The following is a 21,573-nucleotide window of genomic DNA, read 5'->3' as shown; positions in this document are numbered from 1 at the left end:
GTTGCGGGTATTTCAGGCTTTGATATCTGAAAATTATGCGGGAGTGTCAAAATGTGCTTGCCATATATCTTGCTGGAGCTATTTAAAACAACACCTGCAAAATTTCTAGCGGAGACTTTGCGTATATACAATAGTGCGATGGATGGGTGATCGAAGGAAGTAAATGTTTTACCGACGTTACAAATGAAAATAGGACACGAATAAATGTATCAATGAATGACCTTTGTTTTTTTTCATTACATTATAATTTTGGCTTGTCATGCAAAGGTATATTCTTTAGAACGACCGAATTCAACATTCTAAAATAACATTCGTAGGTTTATCGGGCCATTGAGGTTTCCAACACAAAAAACATTTTTTTAATATTTGATGGACACGAAATGTAACGTGCGCAACCTCATAGTCAGATGAACATAAAAATAAATCAACACACAGGGGAGTGTCAAATATGGTTTTAAATGATGATTTGAACTATTATTTATTTCATTAAAAGTCAGCATGCGTCATTTCTTTGCCTGTAATACTTGCAATCATGGAATGAAAAGATTCAGATTTCCATGTCACAATTTTGCAACTTGAAAATAACGAATTTTGACAATTGTTGACAGATAAAAAATTTTAAAAAATATTTACTGAACCAGTTTTATTTTCAATATTACAGCAGGTATTGGTGCATGGATGGAAAATAATGAAATATTTGAAATATCAAAATTTTAATTATAAATCGAATTTATATTAAAACATTCGAAAAGTGCCCAATACTGAAAAGTGACCCATATTAATAGTAAGTCTAAATTACAAACGATCATTAAATAAACACTATTATAATCATTAATCAATGTACTGTTTTATTGTGAGTGTAAATAAATAAATAAATAAAACATTTGGAAGAATTCCATTTCTTCTGTTATCATACATGTGTGTATGTCAAATTACCAGAAAACTATAAAAACATTTGAGTAATCAAAACATAACTGTTCAATATTTATTAATTTAATTTGGAAGTTAAACGAGACTTACCTGTAAGGTGAAGTTTGACTGGAATATTACCTTGCTGTTGACGTGGATAAGAGGTCACATGAGATGCGTGCGCCAGCTAGAAGTCATTATTCAATGTGAATGATTACAAATCAAACAATTAATTTCAGGGAGGGACTAGCTCTCAAACCAATTCCCAAACCAAATTGGGAGGGCATGTGACCTCTTATCCACGTCAACAGCAAGGTATAATTCCAGTCAAACTTCACCTTACAGGTAAGTCTCGTTTAACTTCCAAATTATACCTTGCTATTTGACTATTGGATAAGAGGCCCCATGAGAGATTGTAATCATGAACCAAACAAGATTTATTTTAAACAACATGTAAATAATACAACATACACCAATCTTTAAATACTGAACTTCCAAATTCGAGCTCTAAACATTGAACTTCCAAAATCAATGATAAGAATGTAACAGAGTCTCACTAAATAAACCCTCTGAAGTTAAAGGTTTGTTATAATATTTCCTAAATGTTGATTCCTTAGCCCAACCTGCAGATTCCAATATGGAAGAAACAGGTACCTTAGCCCGAGCGGCGGCACTGGTTGATGAAGAACGCACACTATGGGGTACAAAAAGTGAAAGATCAATACCCGATCGAACAAGAACCTCTTTTATCCACCGAGATAAAGTGTCCTTAGAAACTGGATTGTGCGGCTTAACATAACTTATAAATAAACTGTTAGTTGAAGTTGAACGTAGACTCTCTGTTCTAGCTAAGTATTCCTTAAAAACAGTTAAGTATACACAGTCTCCTATCTGGAGCATAAGCTTTGATTCTAAATGGTTTCTGGTGGAAACCCGGGCGACTGTGTTTTAACAAGTCACCAACACTAAACTGAAGATACGCATTATTCACCACAATGTTACGTAAATCTAAAAAACACAAAGTTTGAACTCTGGAACCTGACAACAGAATAAACAACATGACCAGTTTATATGTCAACAACTTAAGACATAACTTCTTTACTGGTGATAAAGTTAGTAGGTAAGCTAAAACAACATTCACATCCCAAGAGAAAGTATTGCGTGGTAATGCTGGTCTCAAATTGAAAATGCCTCTCATGAATTTAATAACAACTGGTGAACTGCCTAGAGGTTTATTGTTGATTAAGGCGATCGTAGATAAAGCACTCCTTGCAGTATTCAGTGCACTATAACCAAGTCCTGACTGAAACAACTCACTGAGAAACTCAATCACTGTCTCTATATTGGGAAAAAAGAAATCCACATTCCTTTCAGCACAGAACCGACCCACTGCTTGAGGTAAGAATGGTATTGGCGCTGAGTTGAGGGTCTCCAGGCTGATCTGAGTATGGCTTTAGCTTGTTCAGAAAAATTCCGTGATGTGTATGACAGGCCGATATCCAGACAGCGAGCAAGGTCATTTTCGGCAACATTTGAGCATTTCTGGATGGGTGAGACAAAACTTCCTCTACTCTGGGTAAAATAAAAGGAAAATCAATTAACATCCTAATTAAACTAGGGAACCATGATTGAGTGGTCCACCAAGGAACAATCATAACAGCTTCGCAATCGTCTTGTTCAATCTTGTTTAGAACCTTGCCGATCAAGGAAAAAGGAGGGAAGGCATAGACCAGGTTTTCCCATTGAACAGAAAAGGCATCAACTACTCTAGCATAAGGATCAGGATAATATGAAAAATAGACTGGCAACTGGGCATTCAGACGAGATGCAAACAAGTCAACAGTAGGAACACCCCATAGATTGCAAATTTACTTAAAAATTTTATGATCAAGGTGCCATTCTAAATAAATAATCTGCTTCGATATTTTCAACTCCAGGTAAATAAGATGCAGAAATATGAATATTTCTCTCAATTGCCCAAAACATGATATCCCGAACAATGCTATTTAATGACAGAATTTTGCCTCCTTCTGCATTAATGTATGACACTGCAGTGGTGTTGTCAATTTGTAATAAAATGTGAATATCACGAAGATCCTTACAAAGAGTTAACAGTGAAAATTTTGCAGCCAACAATTCCAGCTCATTAATATGTCTGCAACATTCCTGATTTGACCAAATCCCATTAACCTTATTTCCTTCCAAAACACCACCCCAACCTTTAAGGCTGGCATCGGACTGAATAGACATGGAGGGATTATCAAATCTTAAGGGCATATTTACCAATTCGACATGATCAATCCACCACTGAATGTCTTCTTTACATTCATTTGGAATTTTAATTTTAGCTTAAACAATTTGAAATTGTCACACTTTCTATAAAATAACTTAGCATGATAAATTCCTGGAAAGGAAGAGACAAATAATCCGATTAGTTTAGCAAACTCGCGTATAGAAATATGAGTCTTACTTAAAATCTCAATGCATAAGTTCTTAATTTTTAATGCTTTTTCCCTTGTTAACTTGACTTTCATACTGACAGAATTAATAATAAAGCCCAAAAATTGTACATTCTGACTTGGTTCAAAAACAGACTTTTCAGGATGAACTGCAAAACCAGCTTGTAAGGATAAAGCAACTGTATGTCTGACATTAATCTGGCAGTTAAGTAAAGTGTCACCAACTAGTAGACTGTCATCTATAAAAGAGGAATTAATAAACCCATTCTTTCTAAGAGTAGAAAACAGTACTTTGGTAATCCTAGTAAAAAGTCTTGGAGCTGATGACAACCCCATTGCAATGCAATGCAATTCAATTGATATAATTTATTGTTCCAAGTAAACCTTAAGAACTTTCTATAAGAGTGATGTAAAGGTATAGTGAAGTATGCATCTTTCCAATCAATGGAAGCCATAAAACAATTCGGAGTAATTAAATTCAAGGCATGTTTAAAAGTTTCCATTTTGAAATGACGATATTTTACATCATCGTTCAGAGATTTCAAATCTAAAATAATTCTTACTGATCCATCTTTTTTATTGCGAGTAAATATATTTGACAAGAATCCGCCATACTCATGTCTGCATTCCTCAATTATACCTTTAGATACAAACAAATCAATCTGTTCAGAGACAGCTAAAGCTTTTTCAGCGGAAAAGTGGTAAGGTGTGACAATTTCATTTTGAATAGGAATATCAGAAAATTTGATTTTAACACCCAATATCATATCTAGTATTTGTTTATCGGAGGTTAAAGTTTTCCAAAAAGTGAACTTGTTTTTAAGCTGACCTGCTTTGAAATTTCGAATAATTTTAGGTAAGTAAGATTCCAAAAAAGGCAAGAAAGCATACCAAGGTACCGGTAATTGTAAACAAAGATCACTCACATCATCCTTAATTATTTCTTGGTTGAGTTCTGGGGTTTCTGCGACTATCATGACTTCCGATAAGGGGGTTGCTGATTGTATCTCTTTTGGTATAAAAAAGATTTCCCCTTTTGGTTATAACGAGAAGCTCCTTTAATTCTATTGTAACCATAACTGGCATTGACAGGACCGCTGTCTTTCAGTTCTTTAACCCTTTTGGCCAAATCACTACCAAATAACTGATTGGTTAAACCAAATTCTGCAGCATTGGAGGGGTTACACAAAAGTTTATATGGCATAGGTAAGTCTATACGCATATGATCTCTCCTCCTCTGATTGAACTCCTGGTTTGCAGATCCCATTAACGTTAGACAGTCCAACACCAATCTGATAGCAAGATTTAAGTCTGAACTGGGACCAGATTTTTTCATATCCATCAGTCGATCTACAAGTCTAGCCAAAGCATAAGTGGCGCTGACTACCTTTTCTTGAATTTTTTGCATTTTGATATCGTTTGAACGTGTACCCGGTTTTAAAGCTGACCAAACTTCTTTATTTACAGAAGTTAGATTAACATTCAAGTTCGAAGGTCTAGGGAATTTATTCATCAATTCCTTAATTTTTTCTTCTGGGGCCACAGAACTAGAGGTGGTAGGAGTAAACAAATTATCTATGATGCCAGCCACTTTAATATTCATTTCTTCTCCGACAGTATCTTTGATAAGATATTCTAGTTCAAGGGATTCTTCAAAATCCCTATCTTCATTATAATCATGTCGCTTATTACTTTCGTCGTTGCCGTGATTTCCCTCCGACTCCAGTCTCAACAAGTCATCAATCTGTTGATCTACGTCAACTTCGGACGTTTGTATTTTAGGAATCTTATAGTTCCTCTGAGTACAAGGAATCGAGGCATCACTGTCTGACTCTGAATCGGCATTATCGTCCGACATCACATGTGTTTGTTTTCTTTGACCGTGACCTCTATCGTGTGTAAGTTCAACCTGGGGCTGTCTGGTACTGACTGCTATGAGTTCTTTCAATTCATTTAAAGACCGATTTTACAATTCTATCAGTTGCGTTTTCAAATTTTGAAATTGTTTGTCCATTTCCCCCTTATTATTCGGCGATTTAACCGAAGGACAGTTTGTAGACGAGCGTGTAATATTTGTATCACCGCAAGTTTTTTGTGCCGATATGCCTGTTTGCGTACTCGAACTAGAGCCAGACGTAGAACTAGAAGACCGAGCGAGTAATTGCTCTTTGAGGTCTAAACTTTTCCCCCGTCTACGCTTGGGTTTTTCTGGCACAGGTTTGGGAGTAAAAATGGTCTTCTTAGCCAAATTGAAATCAGTCTGAACATTATCAACAACACCGTCCGTGTTCTTTGAGCCTTCTCCCGTATCAACAGATACTATCTCTGCCGCCGCCATTTTTGTCCCCTGGGTTGACATGTAGGCTAAATAAATAAACAATTCAACTTGGACAGCGAAATGGATTTTTTAAAAAACACCCAAACTAGAAAAGGGTGTTGCGGAGAGACACAAAAAACAACTCAATTTTGAGTATTGGGAGCCAGACCTAATTGTAGGTATGATAAGCAAATTTATAAATCACAACGAAAACTTCAGCACATGGTTGCACGGCTGAAGCTAGCATGCTAATGACTTCTAGCTGGCGCGCGCATCTCATGGGGCCTCTTATCCAATAGTCAAACAGCAAGGTATAATTATGTATCAGTTGAGTGGTCGACTGATTGTCACAATTCCCATAGTATTCAGATACATTCCATTTCTGAGTCAGTGGAATATTGAACATCCTTTGATCTAGGCTCCAAGTCTATACAGCTTGAATTAATTTCAAAGTCATTCATGTAATCATCAGATTGTGAAGAATTGTCTGATTCCTCTGAGGTTTTAGAATCCTCAGATAATAAAATAACTGGAGGTGCCATTAACTGGTTGTCAGTATGAGGTCTTTTTCCTAATATGGACTTGTGAGTTTGTTGGGGCTTATGTAGCTTAACTTTTCTTTTAGTAGAGAGGTACGAGTCCAAAGCACAGGATTTAATGTCTTTTATGTCCTCAGAGTTCCATGCCAGATGGTTAACCTTTAGCACTAGCAGTAATAGGTCTGCCATTGTACTGTGTTTCGTAGACAGCCTGGAATCAGTCAACATGGCAGTCAAAAAGCTGAAACCACTTTCTACTATACTATTGGTAACACCAATTGACATTATGAGCTCAGCCAGAAGACATAAGCTTACATTTGGAAATTGTTGAGACTTGTACAAGATTAAATTTTTCCATACAGATTCAGGCTTTTGGAAACCACTGCCTGAAAAATATTTTTTAACAGTCCACTTTATGTCTTTCCACTCTCTCTTTAAAATATACCCTCTTGGAATGAATCAAATCTAATGGAAAAACACTCTGACAGATTAGATATTGTTCCAGATAATTTCTTTGTGGCTTCACTAGCATGATCGACATTAGATACGCCAACATGAGATACTGTAACATATTGTTTTTCGGCAAATTTATTACAGCGATCTCTCATAATCTCTTGAGTTAGTTCAAATGGTTCACTGTCACTGTTTCTTTTTACTGTAAATTTGTGAGATCTAGCAATGTCTTCAGGTATGGCCTGAGATAAATCCTTTAGGTCAGAGATCAGGTTTTCAATTTGATCACTCGCTTCAAAAATGTTCAGTTTTGATGACTGTAGAAAGAGAGACAATTTTGATATTCTCTTCACTCTCCAAAACTATGGAATACAGACAGCAAATTGTGATAAAGGTAAAATCGGTGAGTTTCTTCTGGACACCTAATAATTTAGAATTAATATTGGAATATTTCTTATTGGCCACAGAATTTTCAATGGCAACAAGCAAAGTAACCCAATTGTTTAATAGCACATTTAATCCCCTCTTGTGGTGATCAATAAAACGTGTTCCACTGGTTTTCAATCTGATTAAAATATAGATTTATATTTCGTTTCGTTTTTTTATACTTTCAATGGCCTACACTACATGAAGATCTGACAAGTTATAGCGATAGGTCACGTCAGGGGTCAAAAGACCGACTTTTGACCCTATGACGTCGAGACATTTGATTAACCAATCAGCATTGATGTTACTAGTGGATTACATGCCCAAAGCTCGCCGTAACAGACCGATTCATTGGCTTATCCCTGACACCATTCAGAACAAGAGTTAAATAACAACTCTTCCAGATCCTAGTGTAGTAAAGACAAGTAAAACGAAATTTTGAAGTATAAAAACGAAACGAAATAGGATCTGTGTTTTAACCGGATTGACTGGTTTTCGAAAATTTGTACACTTGAGCTTCTAAAGCCTTGGCAGTTTTTTCGAAATGTCTTTTAAATTTTCCTTATCTTTTAAATATAAGGAATGTAAATGTAAAGGAGTTAAAAGATGTATTTATCTTGGGTTGACTGTATGAGGCTGAAGCAGATGTAGACACTTCTGTAGAACTAGTAGCTGTGTTGCCATCATCTGTATTAGAGTTTAAACTTTTGCATACTTCTCTGCAAATTCTTTCAGATTCTCTACCTGCTGCGTGTTCCTGAAATAACAAGAAAAGAAATAAGCTTATGTCTTAATCCCCTTAATTAATTGTCATCGTAAAAAGAAGCTGGATTAATAAAAACATTTTAATTAACTGAGTGAGAGTTGAGTTGTATTTACATATAAATATCAAGCCAGTAAAGTAACAAATGAATAAGTTACTTTGATCTTAAGCACTATCTACCTATATGATCATCATTCATTTTGTTTGCGATAACAGAAACAATGACAAACTTTTCAGTGCTTGGGAACAATATAACAAGCCAATAACAACAATTGGACTCTTAAAATTGACTGGCAGTTTGTAGCTACACAAATAAATGTTTTTTAGCCTATAGATCATAGCCTATATTGTGGGCCTATTGTTTTGTTAATAAAATATTTTAATATTGTACAATATTAATATGCTTTTTTGAGGGTGGAGGGGGGGAGATAAACCAGCCCAGGATGAAACAACCGGCTCCCAGATCAATATGGCTGGAATATGGACTAGGCCTAATCGATTTAACCTTTTGACCTTGAAATTTGGGCCTAGTAGTACAGAGCCTATCATTATCACTCACTCACAAGAAACACCAAAAATATCACAAACCTGACAATTTAAATGTCGATTCACAGTATGCTTGGTGATGAATTCTGTTCCAACTACATACTTTTCATATTCTTTGAGGCCCCTTCCTCTCAATTTCTGACTTTTTACTTTATCAAAACTTCCGACTCAACTCCCCAGTTTTTAAATGTGTGTAATTGAACTTTTGGCTTTTCTTTCAGCATTATTATATAATATGATTAATTTTTCGATATGATTCGGGTATTGAACATTCTCATCGCGCGAAGTTTCTTGCAGAAGTGGATGTATATTTGGTTACGAATGTAAACAACGAGAATCGCGAATATCCAGCCCAGCGAAAAGATTGAAAACTTCATACGAGGAGTCTCATTGTTCGAAACATCTCGATATTTCACACAAGACTGTTGACAGATACATAGACCTTGTTTTCCAGTTCAGAAGTCCGAGGAAATACGAGACGAACAGGCACGCCACCGGGAATTTTTATTTAATTTTTATATTTCATAGCGACAACGTCAACAGAAAAATAAAGTAAAACATAAAACCAAAACTAAGGACAACAAAATATCTTTTTTATTCTATGAATATTTACACATAAAAGCAATTTAAAAATATGAACAACTCAATGTATTGTAAAACGTGTTAAATGGCAGTCTTGATAATCAATACTACCAACATTGAGAGGGTCACCGAAGTGTTTTGTGGATACGAAACACCAAGAATAAAGGCCTCTGATAACTCCCGTTCACGGACACGCGACATGTCAGTGAACGGGAGCTATTAGAGGCTGGATTATTCAGCCTCAGGCCGATTTTAATAAAATTGAAACTTGTAATTTGCTTTCGCGGTAATTTGTGTTCGCCAGTATAAAATTGCGAGCACAGCGCAATCGCGCCCTTCAAATCTCAAGGCCTGATATTTCATTAGTTATATGTTATATATATAATCTATTAATCAGACATTTATTAACATGACAAGACCATAATCAGTTCTCAATGAGGTTATTGAAATGTTATTGAAATGAGGTTTTTGTTTCTCTGCTCAGAGTTAAGAAACTTTACTGAAATTTTCAGCATATTCCCTTTACATTATCTATTTATAACTATTATAGGGAGAAGTGTCAGCTCTTTATCAAATCTTTCACAATGACGCTTGATAATTGATTAGAATATACAATAAAACAAATTCAAAATAGGGCATATTACTTTATACTCATTACATACTCATTACCCAATTTCGTCTACCGGTATTCAAAAGAATAGAGCTAATCACCCTTTAAATCAAATAATGCCTAAAAGGAAGTTTATTCTCCTTCAATTTTAAAATTCGTTGTTGTACTGATAAATTTGCCATACTTTAAAGTGAATAATTATTGCTCACATCAACATTATAGTCACCTACCTTAGCACATTTAACAGTAATTTTGATAATTCGGTAAAAAAAACCCAAAACAAGCTTACTGGTTATTCATAACAGGTCCAGTAAGTTTCCTTTGTAATAATAAGCCACGTGGCAAAAGAAGATATCTCACTCGGTAGATATTAAAATAATAATTGGATAATACATTTTATGTTAGTTATATTTAAATAGTGATTGAATAATCCCTGACAGAACACTGGATATCCCGAGAAACAGACAATAATATATTTTTTCGTCAGGATCTCCAATGCTTTCCTATTCCCGATAACATGTGACATGCATCAGTTAGAATTGGGTCAATAAACCAACATTGCTAGATTTAATTTTAAATAGCGTTTTAGTTTTACTTATTTTTATTTTATACACATGCTGACAGGGAGGTATTTTTATAGGCCCCTGTCCGTCCGTCCGTCCGTCCACAATTGTTTGTGAACAGTCTACAGGTCACAATTTTTATCCGATTTCAATGAAACTTGAAATATAGGTTTATCACCCTAAGATCTCGGTTCATTTCGATATTGGCATGTATCGGACCGTAACTTCATGGATTATGGCCCCTGATTGTCTGAAAAATCAAGTGTTCAGCTTGTGAACACTGTAGAGGTCACAATTTTTATCCGATTTGGTTTAAACTTGAAATGTTTGCTTATAACCCAAAGATCTCGGTTCCTTTCGATATTCATGCATATCGGAACGTAACTTCCTGAATTATGGCCCCTGATTGTACGAAAAATCGCGTTTTTAGCTTGTGGACCCTATAGAGGTCATAATTTTTATCCGATTTAAAAAACCGTATTATTATATCACCGTTACACCCTAAGGACGACTGAGTTTGAATTTCGTGAAAATCGGCCCAAAACTGACAGACAAAATGGCCCACCTTCGTTCTCAAATAGCCTAAAAATATGGTATATCAAGGTTGTGGACCCTACAGAGGTCACAAATTTTATCCGATTTTGTTGAAACTTGAAATATAAGTTTATAAACCAAAGATCTCAGTTCCTTTCGATATTCGCGCATATTGGACTGTAACTTTCTTAATTATGGCCCCTGATTGTACGCAAAATCACGTTTTTTGGCTTGTAGACCCTATAGAGGTCATAATTTTTATCCGATTTAAAAAAACATGTTAATATATCACCGTTACACCCTAAGGACGGCTGAGTTCGAATTCCGTGAAAATCGGCCCAAAACTGACAGAAAAATGGCCGCCCTTTGTTCTCAAATAGCATAAAAATATGGTATATCAAGGTTGTGGACCCTCTAGATTTTTATCCGATTTTGAAGAAACATATAAAATTTATGTTTATATCACAAAGATCTTTCGATAATCGCGCATATCCGAACGTAACTTCCTGAGTTATGGCCCCTGATTGTACGAAAAATCGCGTTTTTAGCTTGTGGACCCGCTAGAAGTCACAATTTGTATTCAATTTTAAAAACAGTTTAAACATATCACCGTTGGGTTTGGATTTCGTAAAAATCTGACTGAAACTGCCAGACTAAATGCCTGCTCCTTGTACGCAAATAGTGTAAAAGTATGCAATACCAAGGTTGTGGACACTCTAGAAGTCACAATTTTGATGAAACTTGAAACGTATGGTTATAAATTATAATATAATATAATCCAAAGATCATGGTTCCTTTTAATAATTGCACATATCGGACTGTAACTTCCTGGATTTTGGCCCCTGATTGTACAAAAAATTACATTTTTTAGCTTGTGGATTCTCTAGAGATCACAATTTTTTATCCATTTAAATATATCACCATTCCACCATAATTAAGGTTGAAATCGAATTTTGGGAAAATTGAAACGAACTGCATATGGACGTTCTTTGTACGCAAAATGTGTAAAAGTACATAGTACTAAGGTTGTGGATCCTCTAGAGGTCACATTTTTTATCCAATCTTGGTGAAACTTAAAATATATATTTATGTCCCAAAGATCTAAGTCCCTTTCGATATTTGCGCATTTCAGACCATATCTTTCTGGATTATGGCCCCTGATTGTACGAAAAATAGCGTTTGTTTTTAGCTTGTTCTCTTACAAAATGTGGGCATATCTTGCCTGGCAACTGCTGGTTATCCAATTTTAATGAAAATTGAAATGTGTGTTTATAACCCAAAGATCTCTGTTCCTTTCAGTATTCGCGCATATCGGATCGTAACTTCCTGGATTGTGGCCTCTGATTGTAAAAAAAATTACACTATTCTTTTAGGTCCATCTTTTGCAATATGTAGGCGCATCTTGCATGGCAATCGCTTGTTAGATGATGTGCATTACCTTGAACAATAATCTGCATCTGTCGCCGATCAGTGACAAGTGTGCTTTATTCCCCATACTGGAAATTTACAATTTTGGTTGAAGAAATATAATTTGGAACCACTGATTTAAAAATTAAACCTTGGATGAGAACTAGACATTAATTGATCAAAATAGTTCATATAGGTGGCTTATCTGACGGCCCCATATCACTCGTGAAGAGATACTGTCAAAAGTGAAAATGGATGTTTTTGATTTTTGTCTTAATAATAATAATAATAACAATAATAACAATAGTCTATTTATAATGTGCTGTTTCCATGACTAAGCAATTCTTCGTGGCATGCTCCTAATCAACCGTCCAATCATGATTTGGGGCAGTCTGACCCACTCCTCTTGCAGTGCCACAGCCAATTCTTGCAGTGTTGTTGGTTTACGTTGACGAACACGTCTCCCGATCATGTCCCAGATATGCTCTATAGGGGAAAGGTCAGGACTCATGGCTGGCCAAGGCATATGGACAATAGTCATTCACGACACAAGTGCAGTGGGCACGGGCATTATCATCTTGAAAGATGAAATGTCGACCGGCACGTTGAGCAAAGGGCAGAACTATCGGTGCCAGGATGTGGTCACGGTAGTACAGACCAGTGACCCTTCCTTGATCAATATGAAAGTCCGCTCTACCAGTCATGGTGATTCCTCCCCACACCATAACAGACCCACGCCCGAACCAGTCATGCTGTCTGATGTTAACGTTAGCAGGACACTCATTTACACGCCTCCAAACACATTGGTGAAATCCAGAGTAAATCTGGACTCATCAGAGAACATTACACACACCCATCGACGATTACCCCAATTTCTACACTGCCTACTCCATTGACGCCTGTTTGCCTTGTACTGGTGAGTTAATGGAGGCATAACATGCGGTCGTCGCGCATGCAAATGGGCTGCATGTAGCCAATGTCTAACCGTTTGGGGTGTAACTCGAGTTCCTGTAACTTGGTACAAGTTTACAGAGAGCTGATTGACCGTTTGTCCTCGATTTTGCAGGACCTGTGTACGAATGTATCGATCCTGAACGAGATCTATCATCAACATTTGTTTGTTGGTACCGGTTCCACAGTCTGCTGATCACAGACTGTAACACATTAAGCATGTTGGCTACTGCTCGCTGTGTAGAACCCATTTGAAGCATGCCAATAGCACGTAGACGTTCATCATGTTGAAGACCTCTCATTGCAAATTAAACGTAACACACATAAGCAAAGATACGCTAAACAGTAAATCTTATGCAAGAACCGATAAGAAATCAAACATGGATTGGATAATCCAGCATGCAGCAGTTTTCATCAACCCTTCCTTGAAGTGTCAAATTTGACAATGAACCCCTCCTACATGTACAGTGCTATTGCGTGTCGCCCGTGTAGCTCTGTGGTTCTGTTGGTGCAATAAGTTCTTCATCTGTGATCATACTCTCAAAGCATGTCAAGTGTCGATGACTATTTATCATATCACCACAACCTGCAATAGGTATTTGTATTTCAATATCCCCTACTTTTTTTGAAGAGTATATATTGTAGGCTATTGGAAAAGGGTTTATTCTTATTGTTTAGTTAAAGCTGAACTTATTCTACTAATCACATTTTGCTAAAGACATAAATATACAATTGTTTATATATTGTAGGCGAGGTAGATATGGAGATACACCAGAAACAAGTAGTTCTAAAAAAGCTAAAATGAAAGGAAAAAATGAACAGGAATCACGAATCGAATCCCCACATCATATGGCTTTAGGTGGTGCATTACCAGAGGTAAGAGTTTGCATAGATATGATGCGTATGTAACGTGTTTGTAAAGATTTTATATCGGGAATCAAAGACGATGTTTATTGAAGGAATAATTAGGTCTATCTTCACACAGAGTTGATAATACACAACATCTATTGAGAACTTAATAATTATGATTAATTAGTAGGCCTAAATCATGACTAGTGCTTGAAGTTAGTATTCTTCTGCAACGGCAGCAAAAATTTAAAAATGCCATAGCTTAAATTAGCCGTCAAAGCACCACTGCATTTCTTCATCTTTAACACATACTTTTGTCATTTTCTATCACGGAACGTGCAATTTTTATATTCATAGATAGACAAATGGCTTGTACAATGATTTTCTGTGTCAATTAATCTGGTTCTAATTGTGGTACTGTCAGAAGTATAAAATTTACAGAGTTTTGTTGAAGTAATAAAGTCATCGAAATTTGTTTTCCTTTCGATCTTTTAGTTATTTGTGTTCCCAGCGGTTGCGATCACATCAGTGATGGGATTTCAAAATTTTTCTTGTCATTATTTAAGCAGGCGTTTTCAGACCACAATTAAAAATCACATGCCAACAAAATATTCAAATTCATACATAATAAAAAATTGGTGCACCTGGTTATTTTTCATGTTTAATTCCCGTACGGTATTCAAATTTATGTCAGTAATATTCCTACAAAATTACGTGTTGTCGTAATAGGATAGAATAAAAGCGTGCCGAAACGTACCTGTTTCAAATTTCTCCAAAATTACTGTACTTTTTGGGGTATAAGTCGATACATTTTTCAGTGGAAGTTCGGCGTTCGTCTTGTTCTCCGTTTCGACTTACATCAGAAGTTTAAAAAAATGACATCCCAAAATTTATTTGGCAGTAACCATCGCTCTACCACAATGAGCGAATGTGATCTGCTAAATAATCACAATGGACTCTAGCACGCACTATCGTCTAAAACAATTAATTACTTACAAAGTTACATCATTCCAATCAAAATATTTGTCAACATATATTAGCATGTTTATTTATTTATTTAAAAACATAAACCCCATTCAAAATATGATCATAAATCCGAAAATATGCCATCAAAATAGAATCTTTAGACGTGTGAGATTCGGCACGTTTCGTTTACATCTCTTAATTTCACGTGTCTTGCGACATTTCTACTTTTATTTCAGTTATTGTACTCTTAATTCCACGTGTCTCTCGAGATTTTTACTTTCATTTCGATTCTTTTACTTATCATTGCCACGTGCGATCAGAACAGTCTAGTATTCATCTGGAATTTCAGCTGCGAAGACTGACATAGGCCTATTACCATCAATGGTTGGCATTACCAAGGAAACATCATCTGCATATCGAACAATACTGTCTATACCTACGTCGACACTTGCCGGCATCTACTTCCAAGTTAACGTCATCAGGTATCTACTTACCTGTAACCACGTCCTACTCACCTGCAACATTGTCCTACTCACCTGTATCGACGACTAACTTACCGGCAACAACATACTATTCCCCCACATCAACGTCATGGTCCCATTTACCTGCATCAAAATCAACACTTTACATACCCCCCTCAAATAGCTACTTACCAGCATCAGAGTTCTTCTCACCTGCATCAACAACCGGCTTATCCGTAACGACGTCCTACTCACATGCATCAACGTCATGGCCCTACTTAACCTGCATCAAAAAAATTTCGTTCATAAATTCACCAAATACCTACCCACCTTTATCAACGACCAGCTAACGCCTAACAAGATGCAACTCACCCTTAGCAACGTCCTGGAAAAACTTACCAGTAATAACGTCGTCCTACATACCTGCATCACCGTCGTGGTCGTTCTTACCTACATCAACATCCTGCTTATCTTCTTCCACATCCTACTTAGCTGAGCGTACATCATCCACTTACTTACCTGAAACAAGGTCACATTTACCTGCATTAAACTCATATTTACCTGAAGCAACGCCTTACCTACCTGCATCAAACTGTTGTCTTCCTTATATCAACTGATACTGAGGCCTTTTTCCATACACCACGCTCTGATCAAGAAGCATCAAATTTACATGAACCTATTCTAGATATTAGTCTACCAATTCCTTTTGACAATCCATTTATACCAATATCACAAACTACCCCTTTAAAACCTAAAGTCAATTTGCGATGCTTCGAGTTGGGCAATTTCACTGACTCTGAGAGTGAGTTCGATAATGATGATGATGATGATAGAGATCCAGAATGGACACAGAGAAAGAATACTTCTATGTTTGTACTTGACTCTGATGATGGTGTACAGCCCATTCCGAATGATGATATTTTGACAACTATCATTATCGATTCACTGAATACAACCATATAAAAGAGCACTCTAAGAGTCATGCTAAGCATGGAAGGTCAAATCCATCAAACTGGGATAGAAATATAAATAAAAGTTTATTTACAGGGGCATGAAACAAGATGAAGGTGGCAAATATGCTCTTTCAAGTGAAAGGATGGGACGACAAATGGGTGAGCCGAAGTGTGCAAAGTCTTGTCGAATATTGTTGTTGGTCATGAGATGAAGAAGCCTATTAATTTTCAGCGATTTCCGATAATTACTGCCAGAGTTATGGCCCTTGATCACTTTGAAAAATCTTGTGGACGCTCTAGAGGCTAAAGTTAATATCCGATCGGCTTTAAATTGATACACAGTGTTTAAGGTCAAGAGATAAAGAAGCCTATTGAAGACCATGAAACAAAGAAGCCTATTGATTTTCAGCGATTTCCGATAATTTTTGCCAGAGTTATGGTCCTTGATCACTTTGAAAAATCTTGTGGACGCTCTAGAGGCTAAAGTTAATATCCGATTTACTTTAAATTTATACACAGTGTTTAAGGTCTTGAGACGAACAAGTATATTTTCAATGAATCTTTATGACTTGAACAGCTGAATCCACGATGTTAAAAGTTTTGTATACTAAACATTAGCATGGGGCAGAACTTTATAAAAACCCAAACAAATTCTAATGGTTTTCTGATAATTACTTAATGAGTTGTTACTCTTAATCAGATTTTAATGTATTATAAATGTTTCATTACCGAAAAAAGTAAAAATATGCGACAACTCTTGTTGACTGCCCAGACAATTTAGCTGCTGTGGGCGTATGTTTTGTTGCCTGGCAACCTATTTTTATTTTTCAATTCGCTATTTATTTACAGAGTGCTGTCATTTAGTTTCGGCGGTTTCACATCTCACAAATGCTCGTGTTGGGCAAGATAAGAGTACAACCGGTAGTTTTCTTTTAATTTTGCAAGGTTCGTGAAATAGTCGTTAAATTGCCCAAGACGAGTTTTGCCAAGTTGGGAAATTTAACAAATTGTTTCGTATTTTAAATTTGCTACCGAGAATTAATCGAAACGAAGGGTAGCCTTGATTGACCAAATTTACTGTTCGAGACTATTGGCTTTTAGGGTTAAGGGGAGACAAATCTTTTTATTTTGTTCAGGAATTGACCGACGGACTCTTTTTAATTTGTTGTCAATCGATTCAATTAGCAGGCATGACGTCCAACGATGAATTACTATCCAGCATTGGTTTGGGAGATCACTATGATCTTGGTACAATAACTAAACTTCCCTTTGCAAGAATTAAAAATAGGCTAGTACTAGGCATCATTAATAAATTTCCGACCAATGCAGAGCACCAGTCTATAATTACTGCTTTACATGACGACAGCGTGTCGTTTGATGACAACGGTATTCGAAGTAGGCTGTTCAGACTGAAGACAAAGACTAGACACCATCGGCAGATACCAGCGCGATACATTAAATAAATAGAGGGACACAGACATCTGTCGATGCTGTGACTTTGACCAAGTTAAATAGGAAAAATAAGAATTTATTAAGAAGGATCAATAGGTATACATAAACAATTTTGCGTTTAAAAAATCGACTAAGAAAGACCTCAAAAGAATTGATTCGCGCGAAGTCTAATAATAATAAAGTTTTGACAAATAAAAAAAACTGGTTGTAAGTCTCAACCTCGTGGGGAAGAAGTAATTTTGTATGACGTCGAAAATCAAAGATACACTTCATAATGCCATAATTTGGTCATACAACTAAAAAAACCTCAACGTTTCCGATAGGAACGTCGACGCGGTTATAACTGGAAGTTTGGCCGTCGCGGGACTCAAATCTAATTATACTCCAACAAAAACTACAGTTCAAAGAATATCATGTGAGCGCGTCGGTGTATCTTTAAAATATGTTTCGGAAACCCTAAAGTCAGCGAAAAACACCACTTTATATACGGATGAAACTACAAAATTTGACTCCAAATTTGGTACATATGCAATAACCGCTGACTCGACTCATACGCCAATTATTATGGCTGATAAATCTGCGCAAACTACTCTTACAACTTAAAATTAAATTTTGGCAGATCTTGATGATATAGCTGGGCCCATCAGTAAATCTTTTATTTTCGAAATTAGAAATACAATGTCAGACAGAGCCAGCACCGAAAAGCTTTTTAACACTTTATTTACACAGTACAGAGGCAATATTTGTTCTAAATTACAGTGGACTCTGTCACATCCGATGTCTGATCACTCCGGATTGCTGTGACATCCGACATGATTTTCATGTCCCGATTTATTTCCTTATTACTTCAGCTAAAAAATCGATGGTAAATCAGGATTCTGTATGTTCCGGATTACGACATCAATCAGCCGTCCCGTCACATAATTTCCATTGAATCGTACTTCAAACGGTGGGTGTGAAGCATCCAATTATCGGTGAGATTAAAACTCGATGGGTGTGAAGCCAGAAAAGATTAACAAGCAATCACCAATCAATTATCGGTGAGATTATAACCCGCAAGCGCCGGTCTGTGTTGATTACTTTGATAATGTTATAAATTCTTACGATACGCTTCCGGTAATCTTAAGCAAACTACTTTAAACAATTACATGCATTGATATTTATAAATATATTGTACGCATGCATTGATATTACATGTAAATGATTTTATGAATATATTGTAAGAATACATTGTTATTGTTAATTATTTAATGTAATAAAATTTTGAAGGTACAGAAAGGTTTATCATTTTTAAAGGGAATAGCATTCTGGTGATTCGAAGCTACAATATAAAAATACTTCCGGTTTTCGAAGTTACAGTATTTCCGGTTTTGGAGAAAGCTTGGTATTCCGACACGCTGTGTGACCCGAAATATTGTAATGATCCTGTACGATGTCGGATGTGACAGAGTCCACTGTAGTAGAAAACTGGTCAGATTTATCAGATTCAGAGCGGAATATTCACCTAAATATAAATCATTTCTTTTGCGGTGTTCATCTACTAACTGGTTTGTCCGATAAAAGTGCGTCTGAATTGAAGAAATTTGAGGAAATGTATTTTAAAACGTATTCGGCCCAAACGTTTAAAACAGCTTCTTCATTTTTGCCAAACGAACCTGGATGTGTTCGTTTGATTCGGATCATCTGTAAAGCCTTTACACACGGTGGGGACGAAAAGTCGGGTTGTTATTTACATTTTAAGTTGTATCTCAAGTCAAGTCTCAAGCTAATGCCATTTCATGGTAATTTTCCACAATGCCGCGATTGTAAATTATATCGAGTGCCAGGCCTTGGGGTTGATAGATAAATTAATTACTGCTCAACTGTGGCGCATATTAGAAAGCGGCATTAATGCACTTGACATGAAAACTATTTATCAGAAATTACATGATTTTTTCGAAAACCTGAATATTCAAAACTTTGTTGAAGGTAAATCACACCCATTTGAATCTCTAATCAAAATTGAAAATGATTTGGTCCTTGCTAACCTGACGGAATTTAATTCTGATTTAACTCTTAATACAACCCTGATCCACGTTTTGGAAGTCCTCTTTGCTGAGTTCAGAAAGTACATTGCAAAAAGTTTACTTGAGTATCGAGATGACTTTAATTCTTCGTGTTCGAGTTCTGCCATGCCTCACAACAAATTACCAGAAACCGTGTTCAGTCATCTCGATCGCGCCCTCGTCTAATATTTTTGGCAACAAAGCGTCCATTTTATATAAAATGAATAAATCTGATGATATTTATAAATATATTGTACGCATGCATTGATATTACATGTAAATGATTTTATGAATATATTGTAAGAATACATTGTTATTGTTAATTATTTAATGTAATAAAATTTTGAAGGTACAGAAAGGTTTATCATTTTTAAAGGGAATAGCATTCTGGTGATTCGAAGCTACAATATAAAAATACTTCCGGTTTTCGAAGTTACAGTATTTCCGGTTTTGGAGAAAGCTTGGTATTCCGACACGCTGTGTGACCCGAAATATTGTAATGATCCTGTACGATGTCGGATGTGACAGAGTCCACTGTAGTAGAAAACTGGTCAGATTTATCAGATTCAGAGCGGAATATTCACCTAAATATAAATCATTTCTTTTGCGGTGTTCATCTACTAACTGGTTTGTCCGATAAAAGTGCGTCTGAATTGAAGAAATTTGAGGAAATGTATTTTAAAACGTATTCGGCCCAAACGTTTAAAACAGCTTCTTCATTTTTGCCAAACGAACCTGGATGTGTTCGTTTGATTCGGATCATCTGTAAAGCCTTTACACACGGTGGGGACGAAAAGTCGGGTTGTTATTTACATTTTAAGTTGTATCTCAAGTCAAGTCTCAAGCTAATGCCATTTCATGGTAATTTTCCACAATGCCGCAATTGTAAATTATATCGAGTGCCAGGCCTTGGGGTTGATAGATAAATTAATTACTGCTCAACTGTGGCGCATATTAGAAAGCGGCATTAATGCACTTGACATGAAAACTATTTATCAGAAATTACATGATTTTTTCGAAAACCTGAATATTCAAAACTTTGTTGAAGGTAAATCACACCCATTTGAATCTCTAATCAAAATTGAAAATGATTTGGTCCTTGCTAACCTGACGGAATTTAATTCTGATTTAACTCTTAATACAACCCTGATCCACGTTTTGGAAGTCCTCTTTGCTGAGTTCAGAAAGTACATTGCAAAAAGTTTACTTGAGTATCGAGATGACTTTAATTCTTCGTGTTCGAGTTCTGCCATGCCTCACAACAAATTACCAGAAACCGTGTTCAGTCATCTCGATCGCGCCCTCGTCTAATATTTTTGGCAACAAAGCGTCCATTTTATATAAAATGAATAAATCTGATGAATGGCTAAAAAATCTTTCACCTGATAATGTAATTTGGTCTTAATGGATGCTGAAATGATAACTAAAAATCAACTTTCTAAATTTAGGCAAAGACGGGAAGAAATCGAAAGAAAAAAGCTAGCGGTTCTTTTTGAGAAAAGAATGAATTAATAGAAAAGGGGAAATGTGGGATTAGGAAAAAAGAGCACCTAACAACAGAAATTGTCTTGGCGGGTCTTTGGAAAAGTAAAGAGGGTATGGAAAATGGGCTTTTACAACTAACAGATGATAGGGAAATGAAAGAGGCACTGAAGGCACAGGTCCGGTTTCATAGGTACATGTATGTTTTAAATCAGCAACTTTCTAATGTCTATATTTTATTTTTCTGTCGCCGGTAAGGATCACTCGATTCCAGTTTTAAAAGAAAATTTACATAAATTAATTGAC

General features: G+C 36.1%; 1 protein-coding gene across 3 annotated transcripts in view; it reads left to right on the top strand.

Annotated features, from left to right (window-relative positions):
* Window positions 1-21,573, top strand: part of LOC126819645 (poly(A) RNA polymerase GLD2) — a 101,730-nt gene that overhangs the window by 28,235 nt on the left and 51,922 nt on the right. For all 3 annotated transcript variants that reach the window (XM_050547799.2, XM_050547797.2, XM_050547798.2), the window contains exon 3: window positions 13,809-13,935. In XM_050547799.2, the coding sequence (XP_050403756.1) occupies window positions 13,809-13,935 (127 nt within the window). The remainder of the gene's footprint in view (window positions 1-13,808; window positions 13,936-21,573) is intronic.

Source organism: Patella vulgata, chromosome 4 (assembly GCF_932274485.2).
Source record: "Patella vulgata chromosome 4, xgPatVulg1.2, whole genome shotgun sequence".
Classification (NCBI taxonomy): Eukaryota; Metazoa; Mollusca; class Gastropoda; family Patellidae; genus Patella; species Patella vulgata.
Note: the sequence above shows the minus strand (reverse complement) of the source record. Positions and strands in the feature narration are given on the sequence as shown.